Raw genomic sequence first — 16293 nt, forward strand, 5'->3', positions numbered from 1 at the left:
AATCCTCCAGCGCAGGAAGTCGGGAACAGACTGACAGCACCCATCGCTATAGTCAGGATCTCTCGCCAGAACTATTTGAAAGAATTTACGAGGACATTTTAGCAATTACAGATGCACCTAACGCGCCAGAAGGGCCTGGTACTTCCCCGCGGAGCGGCTCAGGAGCGCAAGATCCAGGTCAAGCGCCAGGAGAATCCAGCGCATCTCCAGCATCGGCTCCGGTATCAGGGCTTGATACATCTGAGGTATTGCCTGCACCCGATACAGCGCAGGGGTTGACTCCGGTCGTAGGGCCTGAGACATCTCAGGTATCGGCTGCACCCGTCACAAGCCAAGCGTCAGCTCCGGTGGCACGGCCAGATACACCTCGAGCATTGGCTGCACCCCAGACAATCCAAGCGTCGACTCCGATGGTAGGGCCAGATATATCTCGAGCGTTGGCTACACCCCATGCAAATCAATCGTGGGCTCCAATAACAAGGCGTGAAACGTCTCAAGTGTTAACTACACAAAATACAACTCAAGCGTGGGCTCCGATAACAGGGCCTAATATATCTCCAGCGTGGGCTCCACTAGTCAACCTTGACGAAATGGCCTATTCAAGTGAATGCAAATCGGAAAGGCGATCCGAGAGAACGCAGGTCTACAAGATTCTTCGCTCGTCCAAGGCAACTTCTAGCAACTCTAGCGACTTGCCCAAAGAGCAAGCAAAAGTGTCAAAGTTAACTATCCAGAGTGTCCAACCCCAGATAATTCGGACCTACGACGAAAGCACCGGTAGATGGGTGCAAACCCAGGCTGAAATTGCGCTAGACAGGGATGGAATGGATGTGGACGGCGAGTCTCCCATCCGACCGCCTTCGAGCAATTTGGACATGCCTGACGCCTTATCGTCCTCGGCCTATATGAACATCGATGATACCGAAACCGAGGAGTCTGGGGCCATGTCTTGGGAAGGGGCAGATGCGGGTCCACACGATCAGGTTGCCAGATATAGAGCGCAGCCAGATGTGGCTTCACACAAACGGCTTGCGACTGATAGAGCGCGGGCAGAGATAGCTTTACACGATCAGCTTGCAAGGGATCGAGCGCGGAAGGCCGTGGCTTCGCACAATCAGTTTGTGAGGAACAGAGCGCGGGCGCACCTGACTTCACGCAGTCGGTTTGTGAGTGAGAGAATACGAACAAATGTGGATTTTCAGAATCGGTTTGCGAGTGACAGACTGCGGCCAGGCGTGGCTTCGAATACTCAGCTTGCAAGTGGTAGAGCGCTGACAGAGGATGATTCAGTTGATCGGTTTGCGCAGGATAGAGCGCGTCGAAGGCGTTGGATGGCCGACAGAGACGGGAGAGACTAGTGGATAGCCATGTGTTGATACTGCATACCTCTACTGGGAGTATTCAGCGACTTGTCTCTGCGAGTTGGTCTCTGGGGTTATCTGATGGGATGAATGCGGAGGTTTGCAGAATACAGGATATGAGAATGTGGTCGCAATTATGGTAATATGTCACCGGAGGTACAATAGGAGTAGTTGAAGGAACTGTGACATGATCATAGTCGTTCGTGAAAAGTGTACTCGAATCGAAGTAATCCTCCAGATGGTCTTTTACGTTTCGGACATAAAAAGAATACTACCAACGTCATTGCGCATATGAGCTAAGTAGCAAAGACCAACCATAAAAGGTCGAGAAAAAGGAAATGCGAGGAGACCCAGTTTCATGACGATGACTCGGCTTTATGAGCCCAACTTTTAAGAATAGTGTGTACCACGAGCCCTTCCCTCCATAGTAGTAGAGTCTATTATGGGAGAATCAAAAGAATTTTTTCATTGGATATTCCTTCACAAGGGTACCTGGGACATGAAATCGTGAAACAATCCCAACCCGTAAACTATTTCCGTGTATATCCAGTCACGCCGCGGCCCTAGGTTTATCTTCCTCGCGAAAACACCCCGTCTTCATCGACACGCTTAGAACTTGGCAAAAGACTTAACAGCCTTACCGGTGCGGGGGAGGACACGGAGGACGTTGAAGCGGACCTATAGAGCAGTTTGTCAGATCATCCGGCATATTCGTATTGTGGGGAAGTCTTCTTTGGTAGCACCGGGTAGCAGATGTGTATCTCCTGCGTTGTAGAAATGTACAGCAGCACATTTGTCACCCAGCGATGCCTGAGAAAAACTTCCTGGGAGTTGGCACGTACAGTCTTGCTGAGGGGGCGGCACTGGCCAACGGTAACCCAGTCACCTTCCTGGACACGGAAAGCGGGAGAGACGTGGGCAGCAAGGTTCTTGTGTCTCTTCTCGTAACGGTTGTACTTGGGGACGTAGTGGAGGTATTCACGACGGATGACGAGGGTACGGTGCATCTTGGTGGAGACGACACGGCCGGTCAGGATACGGCCACGGATGGAGACGAGACCGGTGAAGGGGCACTTCTTGTCTGTTTGATATTAGTTATCTGCGTTCCACCGAGCGATGGGAAGAGAGCATGGCTGGGTGTTCCCGGAGTCTTGGAGATGAGAATGATCGAAGTCCGCAAGTTGTCGAAAAGCACATTCCGGTTTTGAAGCCCCGCAAAATCCTTGCTATTGTCGCACGCGATCCCGATCCTTTGCACCAGGTGGTTGCATTGCATCGTAGACTCATGCTTGGATCCTTTGGTATATATCCATGTGGCGTTTCGAATCTCATCTCCAAAGACCCTGAAAAACACCCCCAGTCCACCCCGTCCGATCGGATATTCGAGAAAACAAAATTTTTCAACATAGGTCGTGCATACCGATGTAGCTACCCTCAATGGCGGTCTTGGGGGTACGGAAACCCAGACCGACATCCTTGTACCATCTGCGGCCAGTGCCAACCTTCTTGCTCTTCGCCTGAGCCTTGGGGTTGACGAAGATGTGAGGCTGCTTCTGGAACGCACGCTCCGACTGGACGGTCAACTCGGTCGCCATTGTTGCGAGAATTCAGTTCGACGAGGAAGCGGAGTCGAGCTGGGTGATAAATTCGTCGCGAGGGGGGGTGTCGTGGGCCTGCGGTGTCGACGTCGATGTTGGAGAAGATTTATTCGGTGATGGCGGATATTCGTCTGGTGAGTGTGCGATGGGGGCGCTAATCCGCTTCGGGACTCGGCTAGGGCTTGCCGTTTTGGGTTGTTTACATCCGCAGATCACATGAGCGGCGGCCGGGAGACGCGCGGAGAAGTTAATGGTTGGCTTTGTTGTTGCCAGACGGTCATACCTTTGTTGTTGTCCGGCTTCTTGTTGTTGGAGTTGGAAGTTACGTCTTGTCGCATCTCGCATCTCGCATCTCTTGTTGCAGTTGACAGCACGTCCAATTCCAATCTCATACTCCTACACTCCTCATCCTCACCCTCCCTGTCTATGTTCCTCTTATCCTGATCCATGGCGTCCCGAAGTGACTCCGCGGGGTCTCTCCGTCCGCGATCTCGTCGCTCCATCGCCCATGTGCCCCGATCGCAGTTGACCTCCACCCTGGAGAAGGAAAATGCGACCACAAACATCAGCTCCTCGCAACCTTTGGACGGGCGCCCAAAGCCTCTTGGCAGAGACAAGAAGTCCCGGAGTAAGAGTCTGGGCCCTGGCGGCCTGGATGCGCTCCAGGATTCAAACGGCAATCGACGCAAGGTAGCTAGCTCCCTCTGCCCCGCGATGTCTCCATCTCCCCACCGTACTAATATACCACCTGTCGCCTTATAGTCCACTGCAGCATTCCCTCTCAAGTCTATCCTGAAACCCACAGTACCTGTCTCTCCGGTTCGCAACATTCCCACGTTCGAGGAGACACGCAGACGCACGCCGGCTCGCGGACCACAACAGAAGGATGGCAACGACGATGGCATAGACCAAGGCAAAGAAGGCTTGCTGATTGATTTCGACACCCCCGCGCAACCCTCCACTTCTGTCGGCGAAGACCGGGCCAACCCTTTCGACAGTTTCAACGCTGCATCAATTCGCGACGAGATGGCAGCGGTAAGGGAACGTGAAGAGCAGGAACAGCGCGAAAGAGAGCGGAAGATGATTCTCCAAAAACGGGAAGCGCGACGGAAGTCGATGGGTATGTCGTCTTGCAGCTTCTAGGGGTAAGCGACAGGCTGACCGATCCCCATAGCAAATCGCCGTGTTTCATTCGCCCCTGAAGCAACACTACACACGTGGAATGTCGTGGAAATCCCTGACGACTCGACTTCTTCATCTACCTCTAATTCGACTCGACGCGCCTCGTCATTGGCAAACCAGACACCTGCGCACGAGCCCGCGCAGGCGGATCCTCCCTCCCCTGATATCGACGCAGAGTCGGACATCGGCTTTTCGCCCGTTCAGTACCCGGATCTACAACAACTACAGAATCGCTCGACGTCGTCGCAGGAAATGTCTTCCAGTCCGTTCAGTGGAAGCTCAGCAGACGGCAGTGAAGACACCGGCCTACAAGGCTTACAGCCAGACGATGACGACGACGACGATGACAACTCTTCGGCGTCTGGATTTGAGGGGGAGAGTACCGCGATGAGTATGGATGATATGTCCGTGCACTCTGCTGCAACAGCGCAATCCGATTTATCGGACGCCACCAGTTCCAGTGCTCGGTTGAATGAAGCTCTGCGGCAGGCGGCTCGAGAGGCAGGCACACATGGCATTGAAGACGACGATGATGGTGACATGTCAATGGAAATCGCAGATCAAGAGATCACCGGCGCCTTTCAGCCGTGGATCAAGAAGGGAGAGCGCCAAAGTTTCGACTGGGAGGACCTTAGCGCCCGTCATGATCAAGAAAATGCTCAACCATCTGATTTTCTGGCCAACCAGTCAGCCGTTGCGGATGCAACAATGGATATCGGGGATGAGGACCTTAGCATGGAGGTGACTAACGCCATTGGGCGTATTCTCCCTGGCCAGCAAACCCGTCGTCAGAGCACAGTACGTCGCCGGTCTACTGGAGAGGAAACGAACTATGATGAACAAACCATGGAGTTCACAAACGTTATTGGAGGTATTGCGCAATCCATCTCTCCCGCTAAGCCTATGGATCTCGACAGCAATGCCGATGAGGATGAGGGAATGACAATGGAGTTTACGTCTGTCGTTGGTGGTCTTTTGAACAGACCAGCCTTGACTAACATTACCGACGAGAACAATCTTGGTCGACCAGAATCTTTCATCCCAGGAGCTGTGGTACGGACCTTCTCTGAGTGGGACAACGACGAGGATGACATGGAAGGTGGCATGGATATGGAGATTACTGGAGCTATTGGTGGCATACTTCCTGCGGCTCAAGAGCAGACTGAAATGCAGGATGACGATCAGACTGAGGGTATGGAAGTCACGGTCGCTATGGGCAAGATACTATCTTCTGAACCGGAACGTCGAGATGCGCCCCAAGGTGCGCCCCAAGCTCCCCAGGCTGAGCCCCAAGATGAGCCCCAAGATGAGCCCCAAGCGGAACCCCAAGCAAAAATCCAAGCGGAAATCCAAGCGGAAATCCAAGCGGAACCCCAAGCTGAACCTGAAGATGTCCCCGAAGATGAGCTCCAGGATGGGGACGAGGCACAGGAAGCAATGGAACTAGAGCCAAACCCTACTCAACTCGGCAGCTCACCCTTCCAGCAATCTGCTCGGCATTCCCCCGCGAAATCACCTGCATCGTTCCATGTCGCTGCCGTTGCCTCAGAAAGCGGGAGTCCTAGCCTGGCAAGTGTGAGGTCTCGACGGACGAGACAGAGCCTTTCTCGTGCGGCTTCGAGCACGCCAACCTCGCCTACGCCAGAACTATCTCCAAAAAAGGTCTCACTATCGCCCCCAAAGCAGCCGACACCGCAAGCCAGCGGGCTCTCACCTTCTACGATGACCCCACCATCGAGAACCTCGGATCCCAAAATTGCATCGCCAGAAAAGCTCTCTCAGCCAGAACCTCAAGCATCCACCAGCATAAGAAAATCCCCGAGACGTAAAAGCCTGTTTGGAAACAGTACAGCTGGTGAATCTACTCCCCAGTTTGTTCTACATCCTCCGGGGAAGAGGCGATCCTCAGGACTTGGAATCGACAAAGAAGGGCTTGGATCACCACGGGTAGCTGCTATGCTTGACAAACGTCGCTCTATTGGCGAAGAGACCCCAGAATTTGTTCCCCAAGAGCAACCAAAACAGGGTGTGCGTTTTGAAGATCCCGTGAAGCTCCAGGAAGAGGTTGAGAGAGAACGCGAGGAGGAGGAAAACCGGGAGGATGGTCACTTCCCGCCCCCGGATCTGGATCCCACTGCGAATCTCAAAGACATGATATCAAGTCTCACTCCGAAGAAGAATAAGATGCGTGGCAGAAAGAGTTTGCATGTTGGTGCTGCGCGCGGCCTTCTTGGCAAGCGTCCAGTTGAGCTAGATATCGATGATGAGGATGTTGATAACACGCCAAAGCGCCTGAGGGGCCGCGAGGATGTCAGCCCAGTGAAGAAATTCAGGCTTCCTGCGCCACCTACCAAGGATGAAACAGTTGGACGTGCAACTCGTTCTCCCTTCAAACCCTTCAGTGGATCACCATTGAAGGTCAGCTCAACGCCTTCTAAGGAAAGGAGAGCCAGCTCTTTAGCAGTCAGTCCTGCGAAAGCTGGACAGGAGGGCTCTAAGTCTCCATCTGGAACCGAGTCAGCGGAGACAGAAGAGGCCATTGTTGAGGATCCTGGCCCCGAATTTGACCCTATACAGCTGCAGGAGTTCCTGAACATGACCAACATCCACTTCATGGAGCTCACGACCACTAAAAGACGGCATACTACGGCTCCTGACAGTGCTAGCAGACGAGCAGCCAGACTTTCGACTGAGAGTGAGTCCAAGTCAAGCGCTTCTGACTTTGTCGCCTGCGTAGCAGCTGGTTTTTGCACCGTGCCTATGCTGGAGCTATATCAACATGTAGGTCCCCCCCCCAATTGTATTGCCGTCTTTACTGACAATGTACCAGTCTTGCCGTGAATTGAAGTCGTACATCTCTGAAGGGAGACAGATCATTCGGTCGATCGAAACCGAAACCTTTGCGGAAAACCCGCCGCTTTTTCGAGAATACATGACAGCCCCTCCTGACATCCGTCTGCTGATGGACAACCAATTCCGGAACGTCAAGACCCACGCTAGACTGCTCAGTAAAGCAACGTGGTACGAGTGGCGCATGAAGCTCCTTGATGGCCTTAAAGACGGGCTTGAGCGCCATGTGCAAGAAATGAAGGCGGATGGCGATCTTCTGTCGAAGCATGAAATCCTTCTGGATAATGTTGTTCCCGCGCTGGTTGAGAAGCACTCTTCCCTCGAGGGAGAAGCTACAACGCTGCAGCAATTGGCAGACGAAATGGAGAATTGTGACCAGGATGAGCTCCGTGGTGCAAGGGAGAAACTTGTCGACGTTGAAGCCGAGATTGCGGAGAAAAAGAAGCGACTTCAGGAGATGCAGGCAGAACTGCAGAACAAGACAGACACCATCGAAGCGGGCGCGGAGCTCAAAGCAGAGTTCATGGCACAGATCAAGGAAGCAGAAAGGGTCAAGGAAGAATGTCGCGGTTGGAGTGCTAAGGAGATCGGCGAGCTGAAAGAATCAGTTCGCAAGATCGAGCTACAGACCGGCTGGAGTATCATCGCCGCGACGTCCTCCGAAGGTTCCCCTGCAGGCCCGACAGTGACAATGTCCTACCGCAGCCAGCTCCAGCTTACCTTCCACCCTGCCTCTTTCAACATCGAGAACGATAGCGAGGATCCGTCTCCAGAGGACAAGGACACGCGCACGCCTGTCGAGCTGAAATACTCTCCAAACAACGGCGCCAAACCCGCCGTCCCCGCTCCTCAACTCTCACCCGTGTCACTACTCGTCCTGAAATCCCTCCGAAACCGCATTGCAAGCATCCAGCAACGCAAAACCGCCCCCAAGCATCTCCTCAGCTTCATCTCGCAAGCATGGGACCTTACCCTCAAACTCGAGGAGGAAGCCCGCATGCTCAAATTCTGCGGTGTTACGAAACTCAAGCTCCTCGAAGTCGAGGACAAGCCCTCCCTCCGGGCAAGATGCACCCTCCTGGGACCCACATCATCATCAAACGCGAAGCAAATATCCCGTCGTCGCATCGACGTCGATTTCGCCATCAAGGCCCGCATTCTGCAGAATCAAGACCAGGCCTGCGGCATCGGCGTCCTGGACATCCAGACTGACGTCCTCGCTAGCAAGGTGTATGGCTTCGGGTCCGCCAACGAGACCGGCATCTCTGAGAACGAGATGCAGGGTATTCTTTCCAGCGGGCTTGGAGAGAAGACATCTGGTCTGCAACTCGGCGGTGGGGTATGGAGTACTGCTGTTCGGAAACTTACGGGCGCGGTCTTCTAGTCTTCTCGCTTGCCCTCCTTATTTTCTCCTCACCCACATACCTACATACCTCCTCCTTACTTACTTGTACCTGTTAACCAGGTCTCTTTTACTTCGCCTGTAATTATCTTTTTTACCTTTTCACTTTGGTTGTGTTTATGCAATTGGCACGGGGCATGGTGTTTCGGTCGGGTTCGCTGGGTATGCAATGCACAGGATACCATGGATGGACGGACGGTGAATAGGTTGGATGCTTGCGATCTTTTTTTTTTATTCGCCGTTATTACCTACAATGCTACTGCCGTATCTCCTGACTCCTGTTTTTCTTTCCCTACCATACTTCCTTCCTTGTTTGGTTTACATAGTATTATCTATCATCTACATATCATTCATTCATTGTCCAAGCACCCCGGCGTATTATCACTCACTGTGTGTATGTACAGTACCGTACAAACTTCTTCTACTGGCAGTTTGTTCGTTCATTATAACATCTATAGTAGGTAGGTGGGTAGGTGGGTGGTAAATAAATTTAGTGCATAAACCCATGCACACAATACACAATACAGTACAATACATGATATACTTACATGATATATATACTAGTATGCAGGTAAGTAAGTAGGTACTAGGTAGCTAGCTACATACCAGGTAGACAAGTAGATAGGTAAGTAGTAAACAAGTTGCTTTGTTTGTTTGTTATACGTGATCATAACTCATTCATGCCTCTCTCTTTTTTTTTTTTTTTTTTTTTTTTTTTTTTTGCGTGTGTATGTGTTCCTCTCGTCCTATATACAATTTATCCAATCCTCTCATTCAACTCTTCGTCCACTCTCCACATCCATCCATCCAATTTGGTAAAAAGAAAAATTAAGTTTGTCGGTCCATCCGGATACTGAGTAGGTAGCAGTAGTAATATTAGATAAAGAAAGGTAAGGCAAGGTAGGTCGGCATGTGCAGGTCGACAAGTGAACAGCAGGTAAGGGACGGCAGTGGAGTGGGTGGTGAGTGGGGGAGGGGGGGGGAACTATACTCCCTCAAGAAGAGAAAGTGTAATACGTCCCATCCACCCACATCCCCCCCATCCCCACCCCCACCCCCACCCCGTTATTCGGTAACATGGGCTGATGCTGATGACCACCCGGGGTAGTAGGGATATTATTCTGGTTCTGAGTCTGGGTGTGGTTTTGAGCCATCATACCACTGCCATTATTACCACCACCATGCCGGCTGTGAGGCTGCGCAGACGCCATAGGAGGAGGGTTGGGGGTGTAAGTGAAACCATTCATTTGCATCGATGGGGGTGGGGGTGGGGGTGCGGACGCCATGGACATGGACATGGGGTGGTGGTGGGGTTGGTGTTGGGGTTGGGAGCCGGTGGTGTCCATCTCGTCTTCTGGGAAGAGGTAGGTAGAGTCTGGGCCGAATAGGCCGGTTAGGACCTGGGGCGTGATTTCCCAGTCGGCAGTCAGCGGGATCTGCCAGAGTTCGGGCTGTTGGAAGTTGAAGTTGTCGCTGTTCACACTTATGGGGAAGAAGGCGTTTGTGAGGTACGGGTTTGGGTTGGGGTTTGCTGTTGTGGGGTTGGAATAGGGCTGGGATGCTGGTGTTGGTGCTGGTGCGCGAGAAGGAGCTAGGGCGGGGGCGGGGGCGGGGATTGAAGCTGGAGCGGTTTGTGGGGCAGGGACAGGGGGATTTATGGGGATATTTGTGGCTGAGAGGGGGTGTGATGGTTCTGGGGCTGGGACTGGGGCTGGAGGTGGTGGGCTGGGGCTCAGGTCGTCCGGGACGACATAGCCGGAGGAGTTGACAGGAGGGAGCCCTTCAAGGTTGGGGATGTCGATGGACGTTGTGGAGGGGGAGACGGATGGGCTCGATTGCGGTCTGGGGTGGTGGTGGAATTGCGAGTTGGGAACGAACGTGGTGGGCTTGCGAGGGGGGTATTTGGTTTCGCCGGGCTTGATGACCCTCTGGGTTCTGTCGAGGACGGCGCGGGCAACACGTTCGAAGTTGGCACACATCTTCGTCATGAATCGCGCGTAATGGCAGGGCCCGTCGCCCGGTATGAGGGTTGCGAAGAACGTCGCCGCCATGTTGAGGGACTGTAGGTCGTCTTTGGCCTTCTTGTTGAGCGGATCTCGTAGGATGTTCACAAAGATGTTCATTACTGCCAGGAATATGTAGTATAGCAAGGACCTGTGCAGTGTTAGTGATGGTAAGGAAGCTATTGTTGTGAATATAAGCTTTAAACACTCACCATATCCATGCAATATCCCCCCATGGAAGATTGTTCACCAGTTTCACAGTGTCCCGAGCAGCTTGGACGCAGATGGCAGCTGAGGCAGATGCCTGGGCTGAGATCAAATCATAGTCCATAGAAGGTGCATCTCCTTGTGCGATAAAATGCGTCGAAGCAAACTGGATCATCACGGGCAATCGATGAATCATGATTTTGGTATTATAATAGACGAACTGCAGACCCGCCGAAGCAAATCCGATAAGAAAGTCTTCGCCCGAACCCCTCGGTCTCAACTGAGTGTCAAATGAATTGGAAGACTTCCATTCTTCAAGCTCCGCATGCAATTCATCAATGGTGTCGAATATCTCCGCTGGAGATTTGTTTTCCAGGGCTCTGGCGGCATAAAGCTTACTAAACACACGACTCTTGACCACAGTGATTTTGCAAAGCTGGCGGAAAAAGGAGTTGTCGTGGGGTTTCACAAATGCATCCTCGGCGTTGTCGGCGGGGAAGTCGACATCAAAGTCCTCATAGTGTTGCGCTGGGGCGCTGCCTGCTCGTACACATGTGCTGTAGAGGAACTGTAGGTCAGATATGCCCAATTTAAGAATAATCGTGATCAAGGAGTGCGTGAGTTGCTCACCTTTGGTCCATAATATACGCAATCCAGAACACCCTCTTTCTCTGCTCCTGTTCAACCTGGGAGAGATATGGCCTTGGAAGATCCCGGTGTAGCCCCATCCGATGACAGGTTTGTATGGCTGCCGTGATAATCGGTAACGCTGACTGGGTCCCCGAATTCCCACGAAGAAATAGCGCCATGCCCAGCAGGGCCTGTACACTTAAGAGGTCTGTCCGTCGCAGGGAGAGCTCCGCAAATACCGACATTGCATTCTTGTAGTAAAGCCAAGCCCTTTCCCGGTCTTTCTCGGACTTCTGGCAGTTGGAAAACCGATACTCGTAGGCTAGAGAGAGAATGATGTTGATGCTGGCCCATCGGGCAGCATCATCACAGGTCTGCTGCGTATACTGCCACTCAACGAGCTTCATGAACGTCGCCTCGTGGTACAGCGGAAACAGACGGTTCACGGTACGAAAATAATCCCGTAACAGCGTGAATACCTCCGCCCTCGGGGGCAACGGCTTGAACACCTCCGAGGCAAACAGGTCATGGAACACTTCCGGTCGCCAGGCATCCCAGGGATTGTCTCGATTGGAGTCGGCGAACACCACGTTCAGGATTTTCACTTCGCCTGTCTTGTTCTTGATCCATTCGAGTGCCTCTCGCGATAATATGGACAAGGAAGATGATCTCCCTACATGAGGATTTAGCAACATGCCCGAAGTAATTGACAGTGAAATTTAACAATAACCATACCATAATATCGAGAGTCCTCTCTGCTGTCCCATTTGAACACGGGGGCATGGGTATGAGAACATTCTTCAGAGTGCCCGCACTCTGCCGTTTTAGAAGAGGCGTTATGGCCAGGAGGGTGACGAGCAGAGGCGCTTGCTGCATCGGACGTGGTATCCGGGTCTTCTCCTGTTGACGCACGGTACTGTGCGCGGTCAGAGTCCCTCGTGCCATCTGAGATCAATGCCGCGGAGCTACGCCTACTGGAGAAGTCGCGGGGACTAAAATAAGGGGAGATTATTTCGTCCTCCGAGTCAGCTCCAGAGTCGGTCCCTTCATCTTCATCACTGGGATCATGATCCGGTCCGATCAGGTCCTCGTTGAGAAGGCCGGCAACTCGGAGGAGGGACTCCGTCTTCCTCACGCGGTCTTCTAGAGTTCTGATGTAGTGAGACCTGCGCGTGTTATCAGCCAAGCGGCCCAGGGCCATGAACGGTTAGACGGTCTACCCAGGAGAGGAGGTGTCTATACCTTTTAAGGTCCTCTCTCTTCTCCTTTCTCGTGGTGAACTTGCACGCTGTATTACGACGCAGACATTGGACACACGTTCTGCTGGATCCTTCGACCTCGCACTTGGTCTTTTTCTTATAGCAAGCCTCGCACGCCTGCAGCACCAATAAGTCTTACTGGGGCATCTCCGGAAGAGTGACTGGAAACGGGGGAGCCTTACTAGTGGGTTACGCCTCCGGATGCCCAGATCATGAGGGCCTTTCGGGCCCGCGCTCTGCTGGATGACGGGAGGATGGTCTTGCACAGTCCACGAAGGCCAGGTTCCAGCAGCTAGTTCGGAATTCTGCATGGCCTTGTGGAAACAAAGCTGTCGGTTACTATGACCATGAGTAAGGCAGACCCATGGGGGCTTGCTTAGTGGATCGTCTGGAAGCGGCGGACAATTAGTCGAGTTCTCCGCCCGTCCTGGCGTGAGCTCGAGCACAGGCTGAGACACTAGTGGAGATAGGCAGGACAGAAAGTCTAACGAGACGGCGAGAGGAACAAGAATCCGAGGCACGCCGACCACGAGCGGAAAGCAATATACAGGAAAAGTGAGGTTGGGGGGGGGGGGGGGAGGAGTGGATGGCGGGCGAATGACAAGCGCTAGACGGGCTGGATCGAGGCTGGGAGAGCCGGTCCCGCTTAGCGCTGGGGATGTTCGGATTCCGTGGCGTGCAGCTTATTTTGCCCGAGCAGCTGCCAGTGACAGAGGCAAATATCGGTCAACCTGTGGATTAATGATTCCTGAGCGAGGTGCGGTTCCGGGACGGCTGGCTCCTTTCGCCTGCTGGCCCACGACGGATGCAAGTCTGCAAGGCTGCAAGTCACCGATGCCCAAGGTCAGGCCAGAATTTTCCACTCGATCCCCTTCTGCTGGACGCCAACCGAGGGACATCGCCAAGATTATTAATGGCGCTCCAATCGCGCGCTCTCGGCGGTCGGGATTGGGCGGCTTCCGTGCCGGCCTGCCTTTGCGGTGCCCCCGGTTGTTCCGCGCCGAGCATCACCTGACTCTGCCTTTGCTTTCAACATCCCCAGCTGAGTTGGGTTCTAGACCCCTCGTCATTGCATTTTCTTCGTATTAAAACATCCATACGGAGTTCTAGTCCTGCCTAGTGGGCCGCTGGAGGAGGTTCTTTATCCCATCGACTGGCCAATGGCCAATCACAGGGCGAGTTTGGCATCTTCGAGGCAGCTCATTGGCCAGGATGGTCGAGATGGCCGCGGAAGGGGCCGCCGAAGTAAACAAGTCGAAGTCGTTGCCTCAGTCAACGAGCTATATTGGCCCATGCCAAGATGCCCAGCATCGTAGGGTTTGGGTCTCTCTACTAGGGCCCAAGCCTGCACACCGCTCCTAAGTTACACAACCAGGTGTCTTCAGGGTGAAGTCATATCGGGACTGTGCAAGGTCAGGTCCTATTAGCGGAGCCGCATTGTTGATATCACTCGAGAACCATGGTAGTTAGTCCTGCCACGAACATGTGATGTCGGGAATGCCGGCTAGAAAAAAAATCAAAGTTATTCAAACGAGTAGTTAATTGTTTATGGCCATCTATGCTGAACAACGGTAATGGGCAAAAAATAGAATGATTCTGAGTTGTAATGCACTAGCTGGGAGTCGAACCCAGAGCACTTCCTATCAGAAATGATAATGGAAGGGAAGTATGTTACCGCTACACCACTAGTGCTTCAGATGTCTTTTTTTCTTTCCTTTGTTAAATGTACTAGTAAAATAAGCAGCAGCAAAAGTTATGCTCAGTGTAACTAGTTAAACCTGGTTGGCTGACAAACTTATGTAGTTATACGGTTAGCTTGATTGGGTTAGTTAACTGCGGAATATTCAAAAGCTGAATGCCATGCATAGGTAGCATTGCTTGTAACAACTATGAATTCGAGGACTAGATTTTACTGTCAATTAGTAAATTCAAGAGCCAGGCAAGTAATATTACGGCAGAGTTGCTGACTTGGAGCAATGTACTTGTAGTTGAAAACAGCAACAGCCCAGTACTACCTCCAGATCCAGACGGTCCATTCAATAAATACATCGCTCATTCGACAGTGTCTCAAATACTTTAAGTCAAGGAAAATGCCCCGGGCTGTTTCCAGACGACTTTTACTCCCCGCGGGCAAGACGTCCCATCGTCTCCCTCCAACCTGTTCGATGAGTATTTCCATCAGTTGCTGCAATGTGACGGCCATTGTTGCTTTGCTCTTAGAAAACCCAACACATCCCGACAAGTTACTGGCACACTTGTACGGAGTATACAGACAGAACCTGCGGGCTTATGCCTCCATATCCCAGCTCAGAAGAAACATTGCTCTCTAAATATTGCCCTTCACCGAGTGCCTCTGCCACCGAATCCAGCAGAACTCGCCCTGGCGTCCCGCACCGTATGTCACGTCTCGAGGTTGTGTTCGACAGGTCATGATAAAAACTGCCACCGTGATAATATCATGGGTAATAGGCACTGTAGAGGAAAGGCCAATTAGTCACTAGGTCACAGCCAGACAAAAGTCATTATGCCGGTTGGCGACAGTAGCACTTCGTCCGAAAAAGTACATAAAGGCTCGGCAAAAAGTAGATAGCCGCGGCAGAGCCCGATCTGCAGGCGAAAGAGAGTCCCAGCCCAGATAAAGCCCATCTTACCCTATCAGCTAGGCCTTCTCAGTCAAGCAAAGCAAAAGATCCCCCGCAATCTATGGAAAAGGCTTGGCTCCTCCCCCCTTTTAGAGCAGCGTGGGAACAGTGGAACGCCCCGGATTCCTTCGACGCGTCATTCAACATGGGCTATCCTACCCGATAGCCCGGTAGCTGCACGGTATTAAGTTCAAGGGGCGTGGTGGCTATATGAACGGGCAGGGTCTCGCTGGCTGTGAGAAATATAGTAAGTCCAGAGTACTTGGGAGTTGTTGCTCTCCATCGTAGGGTGTTTGTTTCGTTTTCACCGGCGAAGCAAGCTCGAAGCGAGCTCGAAACAAGCTTGAAGTTTGTCACAAGACCTTGTCTCCTTGCTTGGAGAGGCTTGTTTTCTGAGACTGCGTCTTGTGACCAGGGGGGTTCTCCGGCAGCATTTCTGGAGGTGCAATGAAAGGGAAGAGCACAAAGTAAAAATGGAGGTAGAGACTGGGAGCAAACGAGAGGAAACAAAACCGCAATCTCCGGGCGGCTATAGAGTGTACCCGGGCTAGACAGCCTCAACGCCTCTCGCTTACCTGTTCCGTCCAGTTCATTTGACAATGTCCGTACAGAAATGAGCATGGCCAGTATCTCCCTTATCTCTCTACAGATTATAATGGGAGACCCAAGTACAGTTGTTGATAGCTCCACATCAACCATGAAAGTACGTATATCTACTCCGTACAGTTCAGCCACGCGGATGGTTTTTCTGCACGGTGCCCATTGGGGCAGGACCTTTAGCCGTTTTTTGAGAATAATGAGGCGCCGATATCCAAAACTTAGAAAGGCCCAATAGGCCGAAACTTTGTAGAAGATGCGGTCTGCATCCCACGTTTCCATGCTGGAATTACACATGGTGTTCCCAGTCTCTACGGAGTACTGACGCGACAAGTGGGTACTTTTACCATGCTCCGAATAGGAAAAGATGGCCGAGTCTCATCGGCCTTGCCAATAGGAGAGTACAGACATCGGTTGACAAGACCATGCTCTCTCGATTAACAGGCAGGGGGATACGAAGACAATCATCATCGCAGGGAGCACCAGACCATAGTGGAGAAACAAACTACAACGTCGTAGCAGCTGGGAAAGTGGGTAGACAAACGAGCCAGGCGCAGAAGGA

The 16293-nt window shown here is 52.4% G+C and overlaps 3 protein-coding genes and 1 non-coding gene across 4 annotated transcripts; 1 reads left to right on the forward strand and 3 right to left on the reverse strand.

Moving 5' to 3' along the window:
* Positions 1–1646: 1646 nt before the first annotated feature.
* On the reverse strand, positions 1647–3063 carry BO70DRAFT_358656 (40S ribosomal protein uS17). Its single transcript, XM_025542344.1, has 3 exons — positions 2782–3063; positions 2204–2442; positions 1647–2039 (listed from the first exon to the last, which is right to left on the reverse strand). Exons 1-3 carry the CDS (start codon positions 2954–2956, stop codon positions 1971–1973), a joined length of 483 nt encoding a protein of 160 aa, XP_025403653.1. The 5' UTR covers positions 2957–3063; the 3' UTR covers positions 1647–1970.
* Positions 3064–3284: 221 nt separating this feature from the next.
* BO70DRAFT_426099 (kinetochore-microtubule binding complex subunit SPC105) lies at positions 3285–8684 on the forward strand. Its single transcript, XM_025547748.1, has 4 exons — positions 3285–3649; positions 3722–4079; positions 4134–6922; positions 6972–8684. The coding sequence occupies exons 1-4, from the start codon at positions 3407–3409 to the stop codon at positions 8373–8375; spliced, it is 4794 nt and encodes a 1597-aa protein (XP_025403654.1). The 5' UTR covers positions 3285–3406; the 3' UTR covers positions 8376–8684.
* A 704-nt stretch (positions 8685–9388) lies between these two features.
* BO70DRAFT_384724 (transcription factor domain-containing protein) lies at positions 9389–13052 on the reverse strand (the record flags this gene model as incomplete). The annotated part of the gene is made up of 6 exons (XM_025545676.1): positions 12675–13052; positions 12476–12609; positions 11969–12399; positions 11234–11906; positions 10609–11160; positions 9389–10547 (listed from the first exon to the last, which is right to left on the reverse strand). Exons 1-6 carry the CDS (start codon positions 12801–12803, stop codon positions 9389–9391), a joined length of 3078 nt encoding a protein of 1025 aa, XP_025403655.1. The 5' UTR covers positions 12804–13052.
* A 1047-nt stretch (positions 13053–14099) lies between these two features.
* Positions 14100–14184, reverse strand: BO70DRAFT_t37. Its single transcript has one exon. It is a non-coding gene; the product is annotated as a tRNA-Gly (tRNA).
* Positions 14185–16293: the final 2109 nt, after the last annotated feature.

Source organism: Aspergillus heteromorphus, assembly GCF_003184545.1.
Source record: "Aspergillus heteromorphus CBS 117.55 chromosome Unknown BO70scaffold_2, whole genome shotgun sequence".
Taxonomy (NCBI): domain Eukaryota; kingdom Fungi; phylum Ascomycota; class Eurotiomycetes; order Eurotiales; family Aspergillaceae; genus Aspergillus; species Aspergillus heteromorphus.

Coding starts and splice junctions, on each gene's coding strand:
- BO70DRAFT_358656 (XM_025542344.1), bottom strand. CDS start 2,956: ATGGCGACCGAGTTGACCGTCCAGTCGGAGCGTGCGTTCCAGAAGCAG. Junction 2,443..2,781: donor CATTGAGGGTAGCTACATCG/GTATGCACGACC, acceptor AATATCAAACAG/ACAAGAAGTGCCCCTTCACC. Junction 2,040..2,203: donor GCCGCCCCCTCAGCAAGACT/GTACGTGCCAAC, acceptor ACTGCTCTATAG/GTCCGCTTCAACGTCCTCCG.
- BO70DRAFT_426099 (XM_025547748.1), top strand. CDS start 3,407: ATGGCGTCCCGAAGTGACTCCGCGGGGTCTCTCCGTCCGCGATCTCGT. Junction 4,080..4,133: donor AGCGCGACGGAAGTCGATGG/GTATGTCGTCTT, acceptor CGATCCCCATAG/CAAATCGCCGTGTTTCATTC. Junction 6,923..6,971: donor TGCTGGAGCTATATCAACAT/GTAGGTCCCCCC, acceptor ACAATGTACCAG/TCTTGCCGTGAATTGAAGTC.